The 19677-nt window shown below is 40.7% G+C and overlaps 1 protein-coding gene across 1 annotated transcript in view; it reads right to left on the bottom strand.

Moving 5' to 3' along the window:
• Positions 1-19677, bottom strand: part of LOC130121693 (homer protein homolog 1-like) — a 43884-nt gene that overhangs the window by 12603 nt on the left and 11604 nt on the right. Inside the window, exon 2 of the mRNA XM_056290551.1 lies at positions 3786-3942. Within this exon, the coding sequence (XP_056146526.1) occupies positions 3786-3942 (157 nt within the window). The remainder of the gene's footprint in view (positions 1-3785; positions 3943-19677) is intronic.

Raw genomic sequence — 19677 nt, 5'->3', positions numbered from 1 at the left:
ACCAACTACATTGTATGGTTTTGGAGACAGTGGCAGTGACGAAAAGACAGGAGGTGGAGCTGGAGGTGGCAGAGTTGAAGATGCTAAGATTTTCATTGGGAGTGATGAAGAAGGACAGGATTAGGAATGAGTATATTAGAGGGACAGCTCATGTTGGACGGTTTGGAGACAAAGCAAGAGAGGCGAGATTTAGATGGTCTGGACATGTGGGGAGGAGAGATGCTGGGTATATTGGGAGAAGGATGCTGAAGATGGAGCTGACAAGCAGGAGGAAAGAGGAAGGCCAAAGAGGAGGTTTATGGATGTGGTGAGGGAGGACATGCAGGTGTTTGACTTGACAAAGGAAGATGCAGAGGACAGGAAGAGATGGAAACCGATGAGCTGCTGTGGTGACCCCTAACAGCATCAGTCGAAAGAGGAAGAGGATCACTTCATTTAAAAGCCAATCAGTTTAGCATGTGGCATCCATCATGTTATCAGGGTTCTTCCCTTTATTCAGTCTTAAAGTCACAGACTTTTTCCAGACCTTGTCTTCCAGACTTGGAGATACAGTACTGCTAAAGCAGTGGTACTCAACCATGTACCATGATGGAGCGGCAGTAGCTCAGGAGGTAGAGCAGATCATCTGGTACCTGGATGGTCCCTGGTTTGATCCTCAGCTTGGCTCCTCCTGGCAATACTGTCAAGGTGTTGCTGAGCAAGACACCTAACCACTAGCTGCTTCTGATGAGCTTGTAATACCTTGCATGGTTGACACCACCATCTGTGTGTGTGCGTGGGTGAATGTGAAGGATTACTTGATAGTAAAGCACTTTGAGTGGCTGCTGCAGCTAGAAAAAAAACTACATAAATGCAGTCCATGTTACAAAGGAGGGCCAACAGTGTACAGGTTTTCACACTGTTCGCTGGTGTGAACTCCACACCAGCTGATCTGACAGATTATATCCTCTTCTTTGGCTGAAAGTGTGCTAATCAGGGAATACAGTGGGTGTGGAATGAAAACCTGACTACTCTCAAGTGTCCATGAAATAGGGAGTACCACTGAGCTATAGCCTAGTGATTTTTTTTCTTTTATTGGAAATTGGGGCTTCTAGTGTCAATTGTGCCATATGCGGATTTAAATAACTAATGCTTCTGTGTTATTCTATTTTCAACTCCATGTAACTTGGTTAAGAATAGTGCTTTACAAATAATTTACATTTATTATTATTATTATTATTATTATTAGTGGTAGTTGTGTTATTATTAGTGGTAGTAGTGTGGTAGTAGAAGTAGTAGTGGTATCTTCTCCTGGATCGCCACCGTGTTGTGGTGGAGAAGCTTGCATGTACTAATGAACCCAAGAGCTATGCCGCCCGGAGCTTGGCTCCTGGTAGGGTCAACCAAGGCGGACAGGTCAAGGGGGAGGTTCCAGAAGAAGCACGATCCAACAAAGACCTCAACGGCAGAACAGGTGGAAGATGTCTCCAGGTCACCACGGCAGTGAAGGTGGATGAAGGCTGCAACAGAGGGTGGTCCCCAATCGTCTTGGTTCTCCATGCCGTTGGGCTCTGGCCACCCCCTGCCAAGGACTGTGGTGGCTGCAGGCAGATCAGCTACTCCACGTAAAAAGCTGTCACGTGCAGGCATCCTGTGGGGATAACCTACACCTAAGTCCTCGTGGGGATACCCACGAGGACTTAGAAGGAGGACAGTCATACTCGACCCTGAGCGACCACTGATGATGATGAGGATGATGATGAATAGTGGTATCATTATTATTATTACTATCTAAAAAGAATGTCAAAGAGCTGGGCACTACACTCAGACTACAAAAAAAAAATTAGTCTCAGCAGCATAAACTGAACTCAAGAAGTACCTGAACTTATGCTCAGAAAAAAACGGAGCATATTGAACTCATTGAATTTTTTCTTGGTGATTTTTGAATAGATTTTGAATAAATTTTTGGACATATTGTGTCTGAATTCACCTCCTTGAAATTCAGGTTTTGAAAATTCAAGTTAAAAACATTCAAATTGAATATCCTGAGCCTCAATTCTACACCTTGAAAGTCAGAGCTTGAAAATTCAGTTTAAAATAATAATAATCAGATTTTAAAAATTCTAATACAAAAAAAAAATCAGTAAGCAGAAAAATCGGTACTTTATATCCAAGTGGCTTTATTTCAGGTTGTTAAATTCAAGAGAAAATGAGCCAAGATGTAATGGAAATCGCTCCTGGCCAGTCACGATCCAGCTCAAAGGTCAGAGGGAAGGGCTTTCATATACGATCAACATGTTTTATGTGCAAATGAACTGGAAGTATCTGTCTTTATTTAATGCAGACTCAGAATTCATCTCTCTGTTAGATCAGCCCTGCTAAGGCCTCCTCCGGCTCCCAGAGAGAAAAATGCATGTCGTAAAATTAAAGAAAGACAACCTTCCACAGCCACATAGGCTGATCGAAGACCATATTTAAATATATTATTTTACATTTGATTTATTGTGAAAAATATTGATAATTTTTCAAGAAACTGATTTAAACTCAATCTGGAAAACATTTCGTTTCTCCATAATATTTTAGTATGTTCCATGCTATTTTATTATTTATTTATAATTAGATAATATATTATTTAATTATAATCATTTAATTGTAATTAAACAATAAAATAAAATTATAATTAAATAATAATTATTTATTTATAATAATACAATTATATATTATTTACAATTTATTTCATTGTAGTAGTTCCATACTATTTTAGTTAGGTGATATTAATCAACTTTTTCTGGTAATTTCCATTCATTTTCAGAGCTGGAAATTAAGAAAACAATTTTCTATACTTTCCCTTATTTTCCAGACCAGCTCAATAACCCTGTGTCCACACAGGCCTGTAAAATATGTGGGTTTTTCTCCATTAGCAGGGAGGTTTTGAGTTGTCTGGAAGAGTAAATCCTTGAGCACCGACGGCACATCTCATCATTCTGTGCTATTTCCACCAGATTGTTGGTTCTGTAATAGCAGTGGTCACCCCGGCAGCAGCGGCGGATGGTACAGCGGAGGATCTTACATAACCACACTAAGATAACTCCAGCCCCGCACCCTTCTCAAGACTAAAATAATCACTGCTACATAGATATGACTTTTGGGAGGGGGTTCTATGCTCCGTGGAAGGTCAACTGAATAGGAAAAGTTATATGTTTTTTTTGACACAAGTCTCTGGAGCTGAACATGTGCTTTCCAGTTGTGAATGAGAGAATGGTGTTTGGGGAGATGTGCATGTATTGAGTATTGAAAGAAGGCTTGATTGGTATTTTTTCCTCCCCCCCCTCCCCTTTGTTGTTGCTCCACCCTCTCTGCCGATCCGGGGAGGGCTGCAGACTACCACATGCCTCCTCCCATACATGTGGAGTCGCCAGCCACTTCTTTTCACCTGACTGTGAGGAGTTTCACCAGGGGGATGTAGCATGTAGGAGGATTCACACTATTCCCCCCAGTTCCCCCTCCTCCCCGAACAGGTGCCCTGACCGACCAGAGGAGGCGCTAGTGCAGCGACCAGGACCACATACCCACATCTGGCTCCCCACCCGCAGACACGGCCATTTGTGTCTGTTGTGTCTGTTGCTAAGCAACGGAATAGACCGCTACGCTACCGGACACCCCGATTGGCCTTTTCAGTATATGTGTGTAGGGGTGTATGGATCATCTTAAAAACAGACCCAATGAAGATGTTCTGGTATTTTGGAACTAATAGTACTACCAACACATGAAAACACACACAGGCCAAGTACTGTACACTCACACACCTTAGAGCCATCCAGGCTGATGATTCGGTATACATTCCTGGTACTATCAAAGAAGTAGGAGACTGTGACAGCATGTTTACTGGTAGAAACCCAGTTCTTCTTCGTATTGGGGTCAATCTGGAAGACGTGGGCCCGTGTGCTGAAGATAGGCTGCTCTCTGCAGAGAAGAAGAAAGGGGGAGAGGGAGCAAAAGAGAGTTAGGAGATTGGTATCCGTTTACAGGTCTCCACGCCGAGGTTAGATCGCCTTAAGTATTCCGTGTGTAACTGAACCCTGGTCTGTGGGGGAAACTGGCCCTTACCACACCAAAATAGATAATACAAGCCACATAAGCAACTGCCGTGTGTGTATGTGTGTAACGGTTACTTTAACAGTGACATCTTATTCCTATTTAAAGTGACCATATCAGGAATCAGGGACAGTTTGTCATTTCAGATCCAAAAACTACAAGAACTTCAAGAACACACATATCCAAACTAACACATACGTATATCCAAACTAACAAAAAAAAAAACTGTCCAAGGGAACGAACGCCAGACAGGATGACTGTCGGAACTGCCAGTCTGCACGGGGCGTGGGCTAGCAGTTAGCTTAGCCTGCCCCGCGTCCGCGTCCTGTCAGACCGCCCTCAGTGTTTCCTCCTCGGGCACAGCTCCAGGAAGGGGCCATGGTCCTTGGGCCCACCGGACGCAGCAGACCAGGCTCCCCCACCCAATCCAACGCTAGCTCTCCCAACCAGACACTCTCGACACACCTCCTCGCACTCCACATGACGACACCAAAAACACCACAGTCAACGCCGGGCAAGGCCGCTGCCAGACCTCCCTCGGTGTTATCGGAACTGCCGGTCTGCATAGGCTAGCAGTTAGCATAGCCCGCCCCGCTTCCGCGTCCTGTCAGACCGCCCTCGGTGTTACCTCCTCAGTCGCAGCTCCAGGAAGGGCCGTGGTCCCTGGGCCCACAGGACACAGCAGACCAGCCAATCCAGCGCCAGCTCTCCCAGCCATCAAACGAGGACAAAACTGACACGCAGACGTGGACAAAGACACTGCATGAAGGGTACTGGGTGAGGCCGCCGCAAACGTGCATTCGCGCCGCCATCTTCCCACACTGGAAGCAGGGAAAAACCCATTCTTCCATACAATGGGAGAATGCAACCAAAGAAATAAATTCCCAAGCAGATGTGAGGAAAACAAATGTCGTATTGGATGTCTACCCCGTACTCCTAACCAGTCACAAAAGAGAAGCTTAAGTGTTGAAGGTGATGAATCCGAAGTAGGTGAAAAGACAAGTCTCCCCCGATCTCCGAGCATCCATAATTCACCCCCTCCTGCTGTGTACTGCCCTACCACGGCTGGAGGAGGGGGAACACCCAGCAGGCACCACCACTGTGCACACAAACACACAGAGGAACAAGAGTAAGTGTGTTTAATGGACATGGACCAGCACTCTCTCTCCATCCCTCCCTCCTCCTCCTCCCTCTCTCTTGCACATGCAAAACGGAGCATTGGGGGCAACTAATAAATCTTTCACAGTTCTGTTGCCTCTGGATATGAATCAAACGAATTTCATCGATGAGAAAAAAAGGGTTAATGACACATTAGAAAACGGTAGAGTCCACAACTGATGCACACAGCGGCTGTCTGCTCCACTTCTGCCATTGTTTTGGCTGGACTTCATAAACACTGTTTGCCTCTTTACTTACTTATGGATGAGAAAATCAACCAATGCCGCTTTCACGTGCACTTGAGGCCTTCCGTTGTTTCAATTTCTCCATCAAATATACGATGTTGACCTGATGGTGAGATATGTAATGTTCTCCTCCACACAGCCATGGTGCTTATGCCATTACAGATTGTACCTTTAACATATGTAACCAACGCAATGTTTTTTAATTACTAAATGTCTGGATGAAGGTTAATTAGCCTCATCAAACTGACTGCAGTAGATGAAGAAGAAGAGAGCCACTTTATTTTGTCATTGTAGGTTACAACGAAACGTGTCCTCTGCATTTAACCCATCCTATTGTATAGGAGCAATGGGCAGCTGCAGCGCCCGGGGACCAACTCCAGTTCTTCTTTCCACTGCCTTGCTCAGGAGCACAGGCAGGAGTATTAACCCTAACATGCATGTCTTTTTTTTTTATGGTGGGAGGAAACCGGAGCAACCCGGAGGAAACCCACGCGGACACAGGGAGAACATGCAAACTCCACACAGAAAGGGCCTGGGATGGCCTGGGGTTCGAACCCAGGACCGTCTTGCTATGAGGCAACAACACTAGCCACAGGTCTACCGTGCCACCATAACTCTATCATCCTGCCATTACTTGCAATTAATGAAATGTTTGAGTCCAGTGGATGATGAAGATTGTAATTAAGATGATTTCATTACAAGTGATTAAACCCATAGCTGCTAGGAAGCCTGACAGATATTTATCATGCCATTAATCATAGTTGCAGTATTTATGCTACATTCCTAAACCACATTCACACTTGACACCCTAATATATACCAACGCGTATCGATACCGACGATAAAACACCGTCGGTATCGATATGTTGCCAAATATGCCCAAATCAACACAATAACACTATTGTTTTGATTTGGGCATATTTGGCAACATATTGATACTGACGATGTTGGGCATATTTGGCAACATATCGATACCGGTATCGATATGTTGCCAAATAGGTTTTGGTTTTGGGCAGAGCTTGTGTTGTTTTATTTCACCATAAGCCACAATGCCTATTACTACAGCCTGTCACCCACTGAAGTTTGAATATCAATTTAACATCCATGGTATGTCTTAATAAGATTAGACAGAGTGTCGCTGTCTGGCTAGCAGAACTGAGAGGGATGGAACAGACTAGTGCTGATTTGAAGTCTGATTATTCAATTAAATAAGAGCCACATAACATAATAAGCAATTCATGTACACAAGACTTTCAACTTAATACAATCCATTGTTAATCACCACGGGTACATAAGTACTGGGATCAAAACTTTAATTTCATTTCAGTGTTTGTTCAGTAGACATGACCAGTCAGGGCCGGACTGTAAAAAACAAAAACCACCAGTGATGCAACCATGCCAAAGGTGACCTGGAAGCACCTGTGCCAACATACAGAGATCAGCAGGATCTGGACGCCTTCCAAGCATTGCTATGGATGAAAAGCTCACAGATTCTTGGATTAAAAGCATGGACATCAAGGCATGCTGCTTCTCTCTATCTGCAACTGCTAGGAAATTAAAATCAGTTTTATTTACTAGGTAGGGTTTCCCGTATCTGGACATGACTTGGTAGAATGCCCACATGAAACACATATAAATCATAAATCATCAAAACCCTATATTAAGCAAATAACTACTTGTAAATTGAATGTACACATGCTGCAAATATTACATATTAAGAGTCAAGCACAGGTATCAGTCTATATTCATAATAAGTATGACATCAACTTAATAGCAAAAAAAAAAAAAAATATATATATATATATATATATATATATATTGTGGCGGACACTAGGGGCTAGGCCTCTCACCCAGCAGGGCTGTGAGCTGGGGGCGTGGTTTACGTTCCCGGGCTCTCTGGTGCAAGGTTGTTCCTGTTTCAGTTTGGTTTTGGAGCTGAGGAATACAGTTCAAACTCGCCTTCATCTCCTGTGTTTTTCCTCATCCTGCCACAATATATATATATATATATATATATATATATATATATATATATATATATATATATATAAACAGGAAACTAAACACATTTTTGCCTGGAAATGTACCGTATGTGTGTGTAAATGTGCTGTATGCCCTTCCTCTCCATTATCAAACAACAGGGCAGAGAGTCTAAAACCTGTCATGGTTTTGAATTCCTAAATCTTATATTGTTTGAGTAAAAAAATTGAAGTCTGCATCTAAACTTTTTTCAGTTCAGTACTGTAATGAAATATAATGGTTTTATCACACAAATTAGATGGGGAGGGGAGGGGATGGGATGGGATGGGGGGGGGGGTTATCACTGAGACTGAAAAAAATTATCTGCCCTGTTGACTCACCACCACCAAGCCATGCTTGTGCAAGAAGACATATTTGATTAGGATGTTTCATTTGCTTTCCAAGTAGACATCTCCTTGAGAGACAAGGACAAACCTTTTTCAGCACACATGTTGTCCATTATCCAGCAAACTCAAATCAGCTAATCAGCACATCATATCTGGGGATTATATTCGTTTTTAAAAAGACTAGGTCAAAACCTAGTATATGGTTGGTACCCTGGCTCTGCCAAATAACAGAAGCTAAGCAGGTGTGGGCTTGGCTAGTACTTGGATGGGAGACCTCCCGTGAAAACTGAGTTGTTCCTGGAAGTGGTGTTGGCGGGCCAGTAGGGGGCAGTCTTCACTCTGGTCCTACTAAAAAACAACAAATATATCAAATTCCAAACGCCACTGTGCTGCAGAAGATGGTGTCCTTCGGTTGAGACGTTAAACCGAGGTCCTGACTCACTGTGGCCAATAAAGATCCCAATGGCACTTATCACAAAGAGTAGGTTGTCCCCTGGTGTCCTGGCAAAATTCCCAACCTGGCTCTCTCCATCTGGCCCCTTGATCATCCCCCCATGTAACTGGCTCAATGATTCCCCCCTGTCCACCTCAAGCTGATGTGTGGTGAGCGTTCTGCTGCAAAATGGCTGCCGCGCATCACCCAGGTTAATTGTAATTATTCTAATTATCTGTTAACCCCCCCCCTTCATCTGTTTCTATCTGCGGATGACTCGTTTTTGTAAGACTCACTCTGTGTTGACAGGTGCATTCACACACACACACACACACACACACACACACACACACACACACACACACACAAAAATGGATTGTGGCCGCTGATAGCACCATGTGCATCACTTGCAACCGATATCTGCCCCGTCTCCGGGTCCGAGTCACAAAAGATACCGCACCAATGACGTCACAGTGCAAACACACCCGTCATGTTTTGCAGCTGAGCAGCGTTGCCAGGTCCACGGTTTTCCTGCGGAATCGGGCTACTTTTGAAGTGTTGAAATAAAAAATGACTATTTTAAATTAAATCATTTATTTATACCCAAACCCTACCAACCTGACTCCAGATCAGTACGTACACACACGGACATGGAACACGCCCACATACAAAAAGTCTACAAAAGCACGTATATCCAAACGATAAATATACAACAACCGGAAAAACAGAGTCCGCACACTAGGTGACGCTCCCATGACCATTTAATGGTATACCACCAAGTAGTGACGCTTCGAGTGTTAAAGCTCTTTTTCAGACAAAAGAACATAGAGACACACCTTAAATTACCTACTAGGCCAGGTCACCTGACAGGTCACCTGGTCCTAATGGACTACCTTGATTACATACATACTATGTGGGATAGATAAATACATACATGTACAAAACTCCACATCAGTGCAGACAATCTGATGATAGTATACCCAGCACATCTGTAAAGTGTGACTGCGTACATAAACAACACATAATGTATAGGAATGTATAGGAAAATGCACAATAAAGTCCTTAGAGAAATACACCATATATACACACAGGATACATACAACGCTCCATAGTACACTTCAAAAAGTACACTTGTCTGTCAGGTCAAAGACCATCAAAGACCATTAAGCATAGAGGTTAATCAGAACAACCTAAATATCATGACTAGAGCATCAGGTATAAACCCTCATAATGCAATGGAATGCGATACGAAGAAAGAGAAGGAAAATAAGGAAAATGTAAAAAAAAAACGTATTAGGGGTGGCTCTGCTATTCTGAAAAGGTGGTGCTGAATGGCAGTGAACAATACCACAGCAATAGAGAGACAGCAAAACAAAAAGTTGTAGAAGTTATCTAAGCCATGAGCAGAGGAAATAATGTTACCATCAGAGCAATCAAAAAGACAACATCAGAGCTATCAAAAGCGCCCCCAAAAAGTATCCTACTTATCAATTGTATGCATTCAAGGTAGCCCATTAGGACCAGGTGACCTGGCATGGTAGGTAATTTAAAGTGGCGGGTAACTGAATGTATATAAAACAAAGCTTCAAAAACGTGTAAAAATCTGAAGCGTCCACTGGTTTCAGACTCTGGGGGCGTGGCACCGAAAGGAAGACGGCGACGTCACCAAGGAAGCCGGCCCAAAAAATCAAGAAAGGAAAACGGGAAAAATACCCAAAAACGGTCTAACTCCGCAAATCAGTTATATACATGGTTCAACACATTTTAACACGTCAACAGCAATACATCTCCCACATTTATAAAGTATTTTGAAGCAAATGTGTCAATTTGGTTACCCTGCTCTTTAAGGTGTGTCTCTGCATTCTTTCTTGTCAGAAGATGCTCGTAACATCACTAATTGGTGGTATACCATTACACGCCCACATACACACAGTGTATGTGGGCCGCCCCCGACACCACCCCTAGTTCTGGAGTGCCCTCTACTGGATGGTGGTCCTTCAGAATGGAGCTACAAGGAGTAGGATTTAAAACCCTTACCTAGGAAATGGGACACCACTTGTTATGTCATCACCATCATCGTTATGTCTACTGCTCAGAATAATACTAGTTGCCTGGTTTGCTCAGGAGTCCCTGGGATGTTACAACATGGTTATAAACTAGCAGCCATACCAACATGTACCCTGATTCTGCTGCATGACAGAAGCTAAGCAGGTGTGGGCTCGGCTAGCACTTGTCCAGGCCTACAGTATATAGATCCTATTGCCATATCGGACCACCCCTCAGTGCATTGCATATTAACCCAGCATTCAACATTCCTAGAACTCCAACCTGGAGATTTAACACATCATTTTTGAACAGTGACTCTTTCTGCACGTTTTTTTTCCAGAATAATCTATCACAAGTTGGCTTGACAAAAAAAAAAAAATCTCCAGTGTCTCCTGCAATGATCTGAGATGCAGCTAAAGCCACCTCACATTATTACCTTCTTTTGCCTGTAAAGCACTTTGAATGACCTCTGCGATGATAAGGTGCTATACAAATGAACTTGCCTTGCCTTGCCTTGCCTTACATGGACATCTTTTCTCCTATACTGCTATCAGAAAAAAGTCTTGGATGGTAATAGAAAAAAAAATCTTGGAAAAGAAGTTACCAAGTTAGAACAAATGCAAAAACACCCACAGTTGTGAAGTTAAAAGCGTTAGTGACTTCTAAGACAAAACTCAATATGGATCACATTTGTCACATTCCGAAATTATTACTTTTTACTAAACAGAAGTACTATGAATTTGGATAAGTCCAACTACTGGCTTGCCCAACAACTATAACACAATGATCGCTTGATTAATATGATAAGAACACTGTGTGGCAATGTCTCATGTGATCAACTAACTATCAACAGTACGTTTAGACATTTTTATAAGTCCCTCTACAGTTCAGAGAAGCCCAATGCCAAAATTGCCTCTTATTTGAATAATATATCTTTACCTACTGTTGCGGAGGAAGATTGCTGCAGTTTAAATGTGGCACTCACACCAGAGGAAGTCTGGGCTTTGATCCAGACCATGCCAAAAGAGAAATGCCTGGGTCCAGATGGGTTTCCATTAGAATTTTTCAAGAACATTTTGCCAGAGATTCACCCAATCCTTATGCCAGCTATTAACAATATTTTGAAAGATGGCATCCCACCCTCTTGGAAATGTGCTTCCATTAGCCTACTCTTAAAAAAAGACAAAAATCCCTTGAACTGTTCATCATATAGGCCTATCAGCCTACTCAATGTGGACTACAAAACAGTTGCAAAAGTACTGGCTCACAGACTTGAAAAAGTGCTTCAGAAAATTATGAACCCAGACCAGGCAGGATTTGTAAAATCGAGGTATGGCACAGATAACGTACGCCGTGTACTTAATGTTGCACACTATATTAACACTCATCAAAACCCAGTGGTGCCAGTGTCTCTGGATGTCGAAAAGGCCTTTGACCAAGTGGAATGGTTCTTTTTGTTTGCTGTATTAGAAAAAAAATGGTTTAGGCTCTTTTTTTATTAATACGATTAAAATTCTTTATTCTGATCCAATAGCCACCATTAATAAAAACTGCCTGTTGTCTGAGGTCGCAGACAAGGGTGCGCTCTGTCACCTTTATTGTTTACTCTGTTTATTGAGCCTTTGGCCGAGGCCATCAGAACCAATACCAGCATAAGCAGGATCACAGTGGGTGAAGAAAACCATGTAATAACATGGTTTTCTTCATGGATGGTTTTCTTCTCTATTTAAGAAATCCTGAAAAATCAATTCCAGCAGTTCTGAACTCTATAGCCTCATTTAGAGCTTTATAAAATTAATCTTGGAAAATCTGTCACTTTGCCCTTCAATATCCACCAAAGTATGCCAATACGATCCCCTTTCCAGGTACCTGGGGGTGGTTTCAGATATTTAGATATCTTTGCCACTCCCAATTTAAATAATTTATTCGAGACCAATTACTCCCCTCTAATCCAATAAATTAAAAACGATTTGAAGAAGTGGGCCACCTTACCGACTTCCCTTCTTGGGAGAATCAATGCTATAAATATTGATATCCTTCTGCAATTAAATTATTTATTTCAAAATCTCCCCTGCTATTTGACCCCAGCCTTTTTAAGTAATTGAACTCTTGTATCTCTCGTTATATTTGGAACAACAAACAACAGAGTTTGGTTCTCTAAACTTATTAAGCCGAAGGAACTGGGAGGCTTATCCCTGCCCAATCTACAACTGTACTATTGTTCAGCGCAACTTAAAATGATGACAAACTGGTTTACAAATAGGAAGGAATGGGTTGGGTTTGAATCTTCAGTATGTTATCCCAGAAGGCTTAAATCCCTCCGCTTCATCAACAATATAGATCAGATGAATTCTCTTAATAATATAATTGTTTATGACACACTACTAGTCTGGAAGGATGTGAAGAAATATTGAATATCCCCTCTGTTATCTCCGATTGGTCTCCCCTGGCATTGAATCCTGACCTTCCGACACAAATTAGGAGTGTTGGTCAGTTGGAGTGTAGTTCTAAGGGCCTATGAGAACTTGCAGGCCTATTGGTCTCCGACTCTTTAAAGTAATTTGAGCAAATTAGGACCGACTTTAATATTCCCCATAACGATTTTTTAAATAATCTCCTGCTTTTCTCACAGGTCTAGGTTAATAAAATAAGTAACTTGATGAATATCCACAAATACAGTTCATATAAAAGTTGCACAACAGTGACAGGCAGTGCTCAATTTGTAAACCAGGATGTCCCGGAACACAGACAGGGTGCTGCTTCAGTGGGTCAGGGGGAGAGAAAGTCACAGAAGGCTCAAAGAAATCCAGTGCCTGGAGCACACTGGACAGCGTGCTAGCTGTTAAAACTTAACAAAACCGTCATCACAAACAATTATCTATTTACATTTGTTAATAACAGCATTCACAATAATGACTCAAAATTGGGGGGGGGGGGCACATAGAAACAGTTGTTTATGGTTTGCAGGAACTGGCACAAATACGCCTGGGCAGTGATGGCAATGAAGAGTGGGGAATTCAGTGAGCCGGACTCCAACTATGTGGAGCAACAGGTAACTTCTTTCCTTCAGTCTAAGGGAAGTGGACAACAACTACATTGAGGCATGTCACCCTCTCCCTCGGAAAAACAAGAGTGATAAACTGGCCATAATAATAAGGCTTTCGAACAGAAAGCATAAAACCGCACTGCTAAGGCAAGGAAATAACTGAAGGGATCAGATGTCTACCTGAATGAACATCTGACTAAAAAGAATGCGGACATCACCAGAAAGGCACGCTTCCTGGGAAAGCAGAGGAAAATCCAATCTACATGGTCAACAAACTGTAAAATCTTCATGAAATTAAAAGGAACACCAGAAGAGGCCAAACTGCTGGTCATCAGAGACATTGAGGAAGGAACTGGTTAAATACCAGTGCGTCTGAAAGAACAACACAACAAGGTAATGAAAAATGTTAAAGAGTGACTAAATAAACACATTACATGCAACCAACCATGACAAGTTCTGAAAGAAGTCATTCATCTCCGTCTGGAGATAATGATAATCAACAAACAACAAAGATTACAAAATATGATAAGCTGATATTGAAAAATTTTGAATATACTGAACATAAATCACAAGATATGGAAAATGATATTGATCCGGAAAATAATTTCTTCAATCATATCAACAACAATTGTTGTTATTACACACATGATCAGTTTAACACTAAGGTTAAGTCTGATTATAAAATATCAATTATCCACTTTAACAGCAAACGCCTATATGCCAACTTACAAAACATCAAAGAATATTTAAGTCAATTCAAGAAACAATTCAATGTAATAGCTACTATATCAGAGACTTGGCTCAGCCCTGAGAAGGGTGAGGACTTTGAGTTGAATGGATATGAACTGACGTATATGAACAGGAAAAACAAGAATGGAGGGTGTGTGGCTTTGTACATGGATAAAAGCTTCAATTATAAAGTGGTGGAAAGCATGACAACAGCATTTGATGACGTGCTAGAATGCATTACAGCAGAAATCTGCATGGAAAAAAAGAAAAATGTAACTGTGAGCTGTACAGATCACCAGGATCAAATATTGAAATGTTTAAGGACTGGATAGAAGATACTCACTCAAAAGCAACACAAACGGATATGCTAACATATGGGGATTTCAATATAGACCTGTTAAATCCAAATAAGCACAAAAAGACTGAAAAGTTAACTAATAAAATTTATAGTTTGGGTTTATATCCTAAAATCACTATACCTAGCGGAATCACACCACACTGTGCCGCCTTAATAGACAATATATTCACAAACATTATAGAAGGCAACATAGAGAGTGAGCTTTTAATAAATGACATCAGTGACTATCTACCAGTTTTCACTGTCTATACCTGCTATTTTAGGAAGACCAAAGTTCCCAACAACATTAAATAAGAACAGAGGAATCCATGAATGCTTTTAAAGAGGAATTACTACACATAACTGGAATATAGCATACAAAAATAAAGACACTGATAAAGCTTATGGTTCATTCCTAAACATACTTCAATCCTTATATGACAAAAATTGCCCAAAAGAACAATTCAACAGTAAACGGAAATATAAAGTTAGTTCATGGATCACAAAGGGACTACGTAACACTTGTCATAAAAAAAAGCTCTACAAAGAACTCATGAAGCACAGAACCATCGAAGCAGAAATAAAATACAAGAAATATAAAAACAAGCTAACTAACATTATGAAGATATGCAAGAAGGACTACTACAACAAAGAATAAGAGACCAATAAAAACAACACCAAAGTTATATGGAATGTGTTGAACAGTATTATTAGTAACGGATCTAGAAGCCCAAGCTGCCCTCAATATTTTACAGAGAATGACAAGACTATAAATAACATGGAAGACGTGGTCAATAGCTTCAACAGATTCTTTGTAAATGTGGGCCCAAAAAAGGCAGAAAAAAATCAATGACACACAAACAATCACAGAGGGGAATGATAGTGATTATGGGGGCAGAAACCCAAGTTCCATTTTTCTTAGTGCAGTAGAAGATAAGGAAATCGTGGACATGGTAAATAAATGCAAGAACAAAAAATTCTACTGACTGGAATGATATTGATATGACAATAGTTAAACAAAGTAATTGAATGTATTGCTAAGCCACTAACCCACATCGGTAACATGTCCTTTCAATCTGGTAAAGTTCCAAGCAAAATGAAAATAGAAAAAGTTTTACCCCTTATATAAGATAAACACCAATTTACAAACTACAGACCAATTTCATTATTGTCACAATTCTCCGAAGTAATAGAAAAACTAGTTGCTGTTAGACTAAACAAATTAATTGAGAAGCACAATCTGTTGACCGATAGCCAGTACGGGTTTTGACCAGATTGACACCTCTGGTGCTCATTGAATTAATAACTAATTGCATAGGCCAAAAAAAGTTTGCTGTGGTAATATTTATAGATCTAAAAAAGCCTTTGACACTATTGACCACAACAGATTAATAGAAAAATTGGAAGGGTGTGGTATCAGAGGGGTGGTAAAGAATTGGCTAAGAAGCTATTTAAGTAACAGGCAGCAGTTTGTAATGATAGGTGAACATAAATCGTCATGCATGGATATTACTTGTGGTGTACCCCAGGGGTCGGTTTTAGGTCCAAAACTGTTCATTCTGTACTTCACATGATATCAAAAATATTGAAATTTGTTTTATTTGTTGATGACATGAATATATATTTGTTCTGGTGAGAATTTACAGCAGCTTTTGGAAGTGAACCAAATAGGAATGGAAAAATTAAAACGCTGGTTTGACAGAAACAAATTATCCTTAAATCTGAACAAAACATTTATGTTGTTTGGAAATCACTTAATAAATACCAAAGTAAAAGTAGTGGTAGACAATGTCCAACTAGAACGAGTATATGGATATACATTTCTAGGTGTGATACTAGACCACAAAATCTGCTGGAAACCTCACATAACAGGTGTGCGAGCAACATTGGCAAGGAGCATGAGAAAAGCAAGTCACATTCGGGATCATAAATCATTGTACACTCTGCATTGTTCATTTATTTTACCATATCTGAACTACTGTGTGGATATATCGGGTAACACCTACAAAACCAACCTGCAACCATTATGTATACTACAAAAAAGAGCCATAAGGATTATTAATGATGTAGGATATAGTGAACGCACCAATAAGCTATTTTTAAAGTCAAGTGCCTTGAAGTTCAGGGATTTAATAGACTTTAACACAGCTTAAATAATGTTCAAAGCAAGAAACAATCTACTATTGAGTAATGTACAAAAAATATTCTCAGATAGAGAAGGGGAATATAATTTGAGAGGGAAATTAAACTTCAAGAAATTGTGTTCGAACAACTTTGAAGAGCATGGGCATTTCAGTCTGTGGGGTAAAACTGTGAAACAGTTTGAGCATGGAACTCAAACAATGTACAAACATTATGCAGTTCAAGAAGGAGTATAAAGGTCGGATTTTCAAGAGATATAGGGACGATGAAGCTCTCCAAACATTCCTAATTAAATTGTTTCCTTTTCCTTTATATGACACCGAGTGGATATCTGGGTTGAGAGCAGTCACTCTTTCCTGACCACATAAGGTTTTGGACCCTGTCAGAGGATGAAAGGAGAATACTTGATGATTCACTGACAAAGGAAGATATTTTGGGAGCCATAGCCAGCATCAATAGTGGAAAAGCACCTGGTCCCAACAGAATACCAATAGAGTTCTATAAAAGAAATCAAGGATAAGCTTGTGGAACCTCTTCTGGATGTTTGAGGAATCATATAACAGAGGAATGCTTACTTCCTCATTAAGATTGGCTAATAATATTAATATCATATTAAAATCAGACAAACCAGCAACCGAATGCTCATCCTTTAGAGCCATAAGCCCGATGGGGTGTGACACAAAAATACTCTGCAAAGCATTATCAAATAAATTAGAACAATATGTACCTAAATTAGTCTGTAATAATCAAAACGGTTTTGTAATGAGCATCCCCGTGACCCTGAGAGTAGGATATGCGGTTCGGATAATGGATGGCTGGAGATAGGGTTTCATAATATTATAAGATTGCTGAATGTGCTACATGAAAGACATAATGCAAAAGATACAGCACTCTTATCAATAGATGGCCAACAAACATTTGACAGGATAGAATGGGACTATTTATTTAATGTTTTCCCTATATATGGATTTGGTGATACATTTCTTAAGTGGATTCGACAATACACAAACTCTATAGTAGACATCTTGACAAACAACACCATATCAACACTGTTTACTCTACAATGATCAACTAGACAGGATTGCCCATTCTCTCCTTTGTGCTTCACATTAGCCATCGAACTGCTAGCTATGGCAATAAGAGAACATGAAGGACTATCAGGTATTAAATTAGGAGGGGTAGAACAACACATTTCATTATATGCTGATGATATCATCTTATTTTTGACTGCGTTAAAAGTGTGTTCCCAGCTTGATCAGTCTTATCTAAACATTTGGGGGCTTCTCTGGTTATGAAATAAATAAATCCAAATCAGTACTTCTGCGTCTGAATAAAGAAGAAAGGCGGAAACCGGTGGTAGATACTCCATTTATGGTCAACATAGAAGATTTTAAGTACCTTGGTTTTAAGATCACCCCTGAAATTAAGGGAATACTCCCGGCAAACTATGACTCTCTGGTCGATACAGTAGTAGAGGCACTTAGCCGATGGTCCGATTTGCCAGTGTCAATGATGGGATGTATAAATATCATAAAGATGTAAGTACTACCAAAATTTTGTATATTTTCCAATCAATTCCACTCCCTATAACTTGCACACTTTTTCCACAAACTTGACAAAATGCTTAGCCAATTTATTTGGAACAATAAAACATCTAGACTCCACTATAAACTACTCTACCTCCCTTATGGGGGGGGGGGTCAAGTACACAATCTGAGATGGTATTACTGGGCTGCCCAATTGACTTCCACAATGTCTTGTTTCTCTCCATCTACACCCCAAGCGTGGGTTGACAATGAACAAAAATCTATCCCAGACCTTCCATTAAACTTATTCATGTATTCTTCAGATATTAAAAAAAAACAAAACACAAACAAACAAACAAACAAAGGAACTCCTTTCTTAAAAATTCCATATCAATCTGAACATAAATATGCGGGTGAACCCATAACAATATCACAATTTACTCCTATCTGGGGAAATGATCAAGTCACACCTGGCAAAGTGGGCGCAGGATTTAAAATCTGGGCTAACAGGGGTATTAAAAAAATCTCAGATCTTTTTGCAAATGGGACTTATCTTTCATTTGATCAATTATGTGGAAAATATCAAATTCCTAGGAAACATTTTTTCAAATACTTACAACTAAGGCGCTTCATATTATCAGAGTACAAAAAGATAACATCCATACCACCATTGTCGAAATTGTATTTGAAAACGTAGACAATCGAGGCCATATATAAAGATTTTATAATTTGTTGATGACAAATTCTGAGGAATCATCAGTAGACAAATTAAATGGTTGGAGAACAGATACACATGATGACATTGATATAACAGATTAGGAAATGGTCTGTTTGAAAGCACAAACACAAACTATAAATACAAGTTTTAAATTACTGCAGTATAAATGGCTAAAGAGAACATGCATAACCCCTGTTAAACTCAATAAGATGTCTCCTAATATCCTAGATTATTGTGTGAAATGCTCAGAGGAGAAGGGAACTCTATTGCACTGTGTTTGGGAATGCTCACAGATTCAATTATTTTGGGAAAAAAAATCATACAATGTCTTTCACAGATTGTCAATAAAAATGTCCCACGCTGTGCCAAACTTTATATACTTGGAATTTTTCCCCTTTTTTCTTTCTTTTTTTCCCTTTTTTTGGGGGGGGGGATTTTCCTCCATTTTTCTCCCCAATTGTACCCGGTCAATTACCCCACTCTTCCGAGCCGTCTCGGTCACTGCTCCAACCCCTCTGCCGACCCGGGGTGCAACCCCTGCAGACTACCACATGTATTGGAGAAGGCATGTGGCAGTTTGCGGGGGGGGGAGGCTGCCTACCACATGCTGTCGAGTTGCCATTTGCTTCTATTCACCTGACAGTGAGGAGTTTAACCAGGGGGACGTAGTGCATGGGAGGATCACGCTATTCCCTCAGTTCCCCCTCCCCCCCGAACAGGTGCCCCGACCGACCAGGGGATGCGCTAGTGCATCAACCAGGACACATACCCACTTCTGGCTTCCCACCCACAGATACAGCCAATTGTTGCTGTGGGGATGCCCAACCAAGCCGGAGGTAACACGGGGATTCAAACCGG

Source organism: Lampris incognitus, chromosome 12, assembly GCF_029633865.1.
Source record: "Lampris incognitus isolate fLamInc1 chromosome 12, fLamInc1.hap2, whole genome shotgun sequence".
Taxonomy (NCBI): Eukaryota; Metazoa; Chordata; class Actinopteri; order Lampriformes; family Lampridae; genus Lampris; species Lampris incognitus.
The sequence above is the reverse complement of the archived record's forward strand: the minus strand, read 5'-3'. Positions and strand labels throughout refer to the sequence as shown.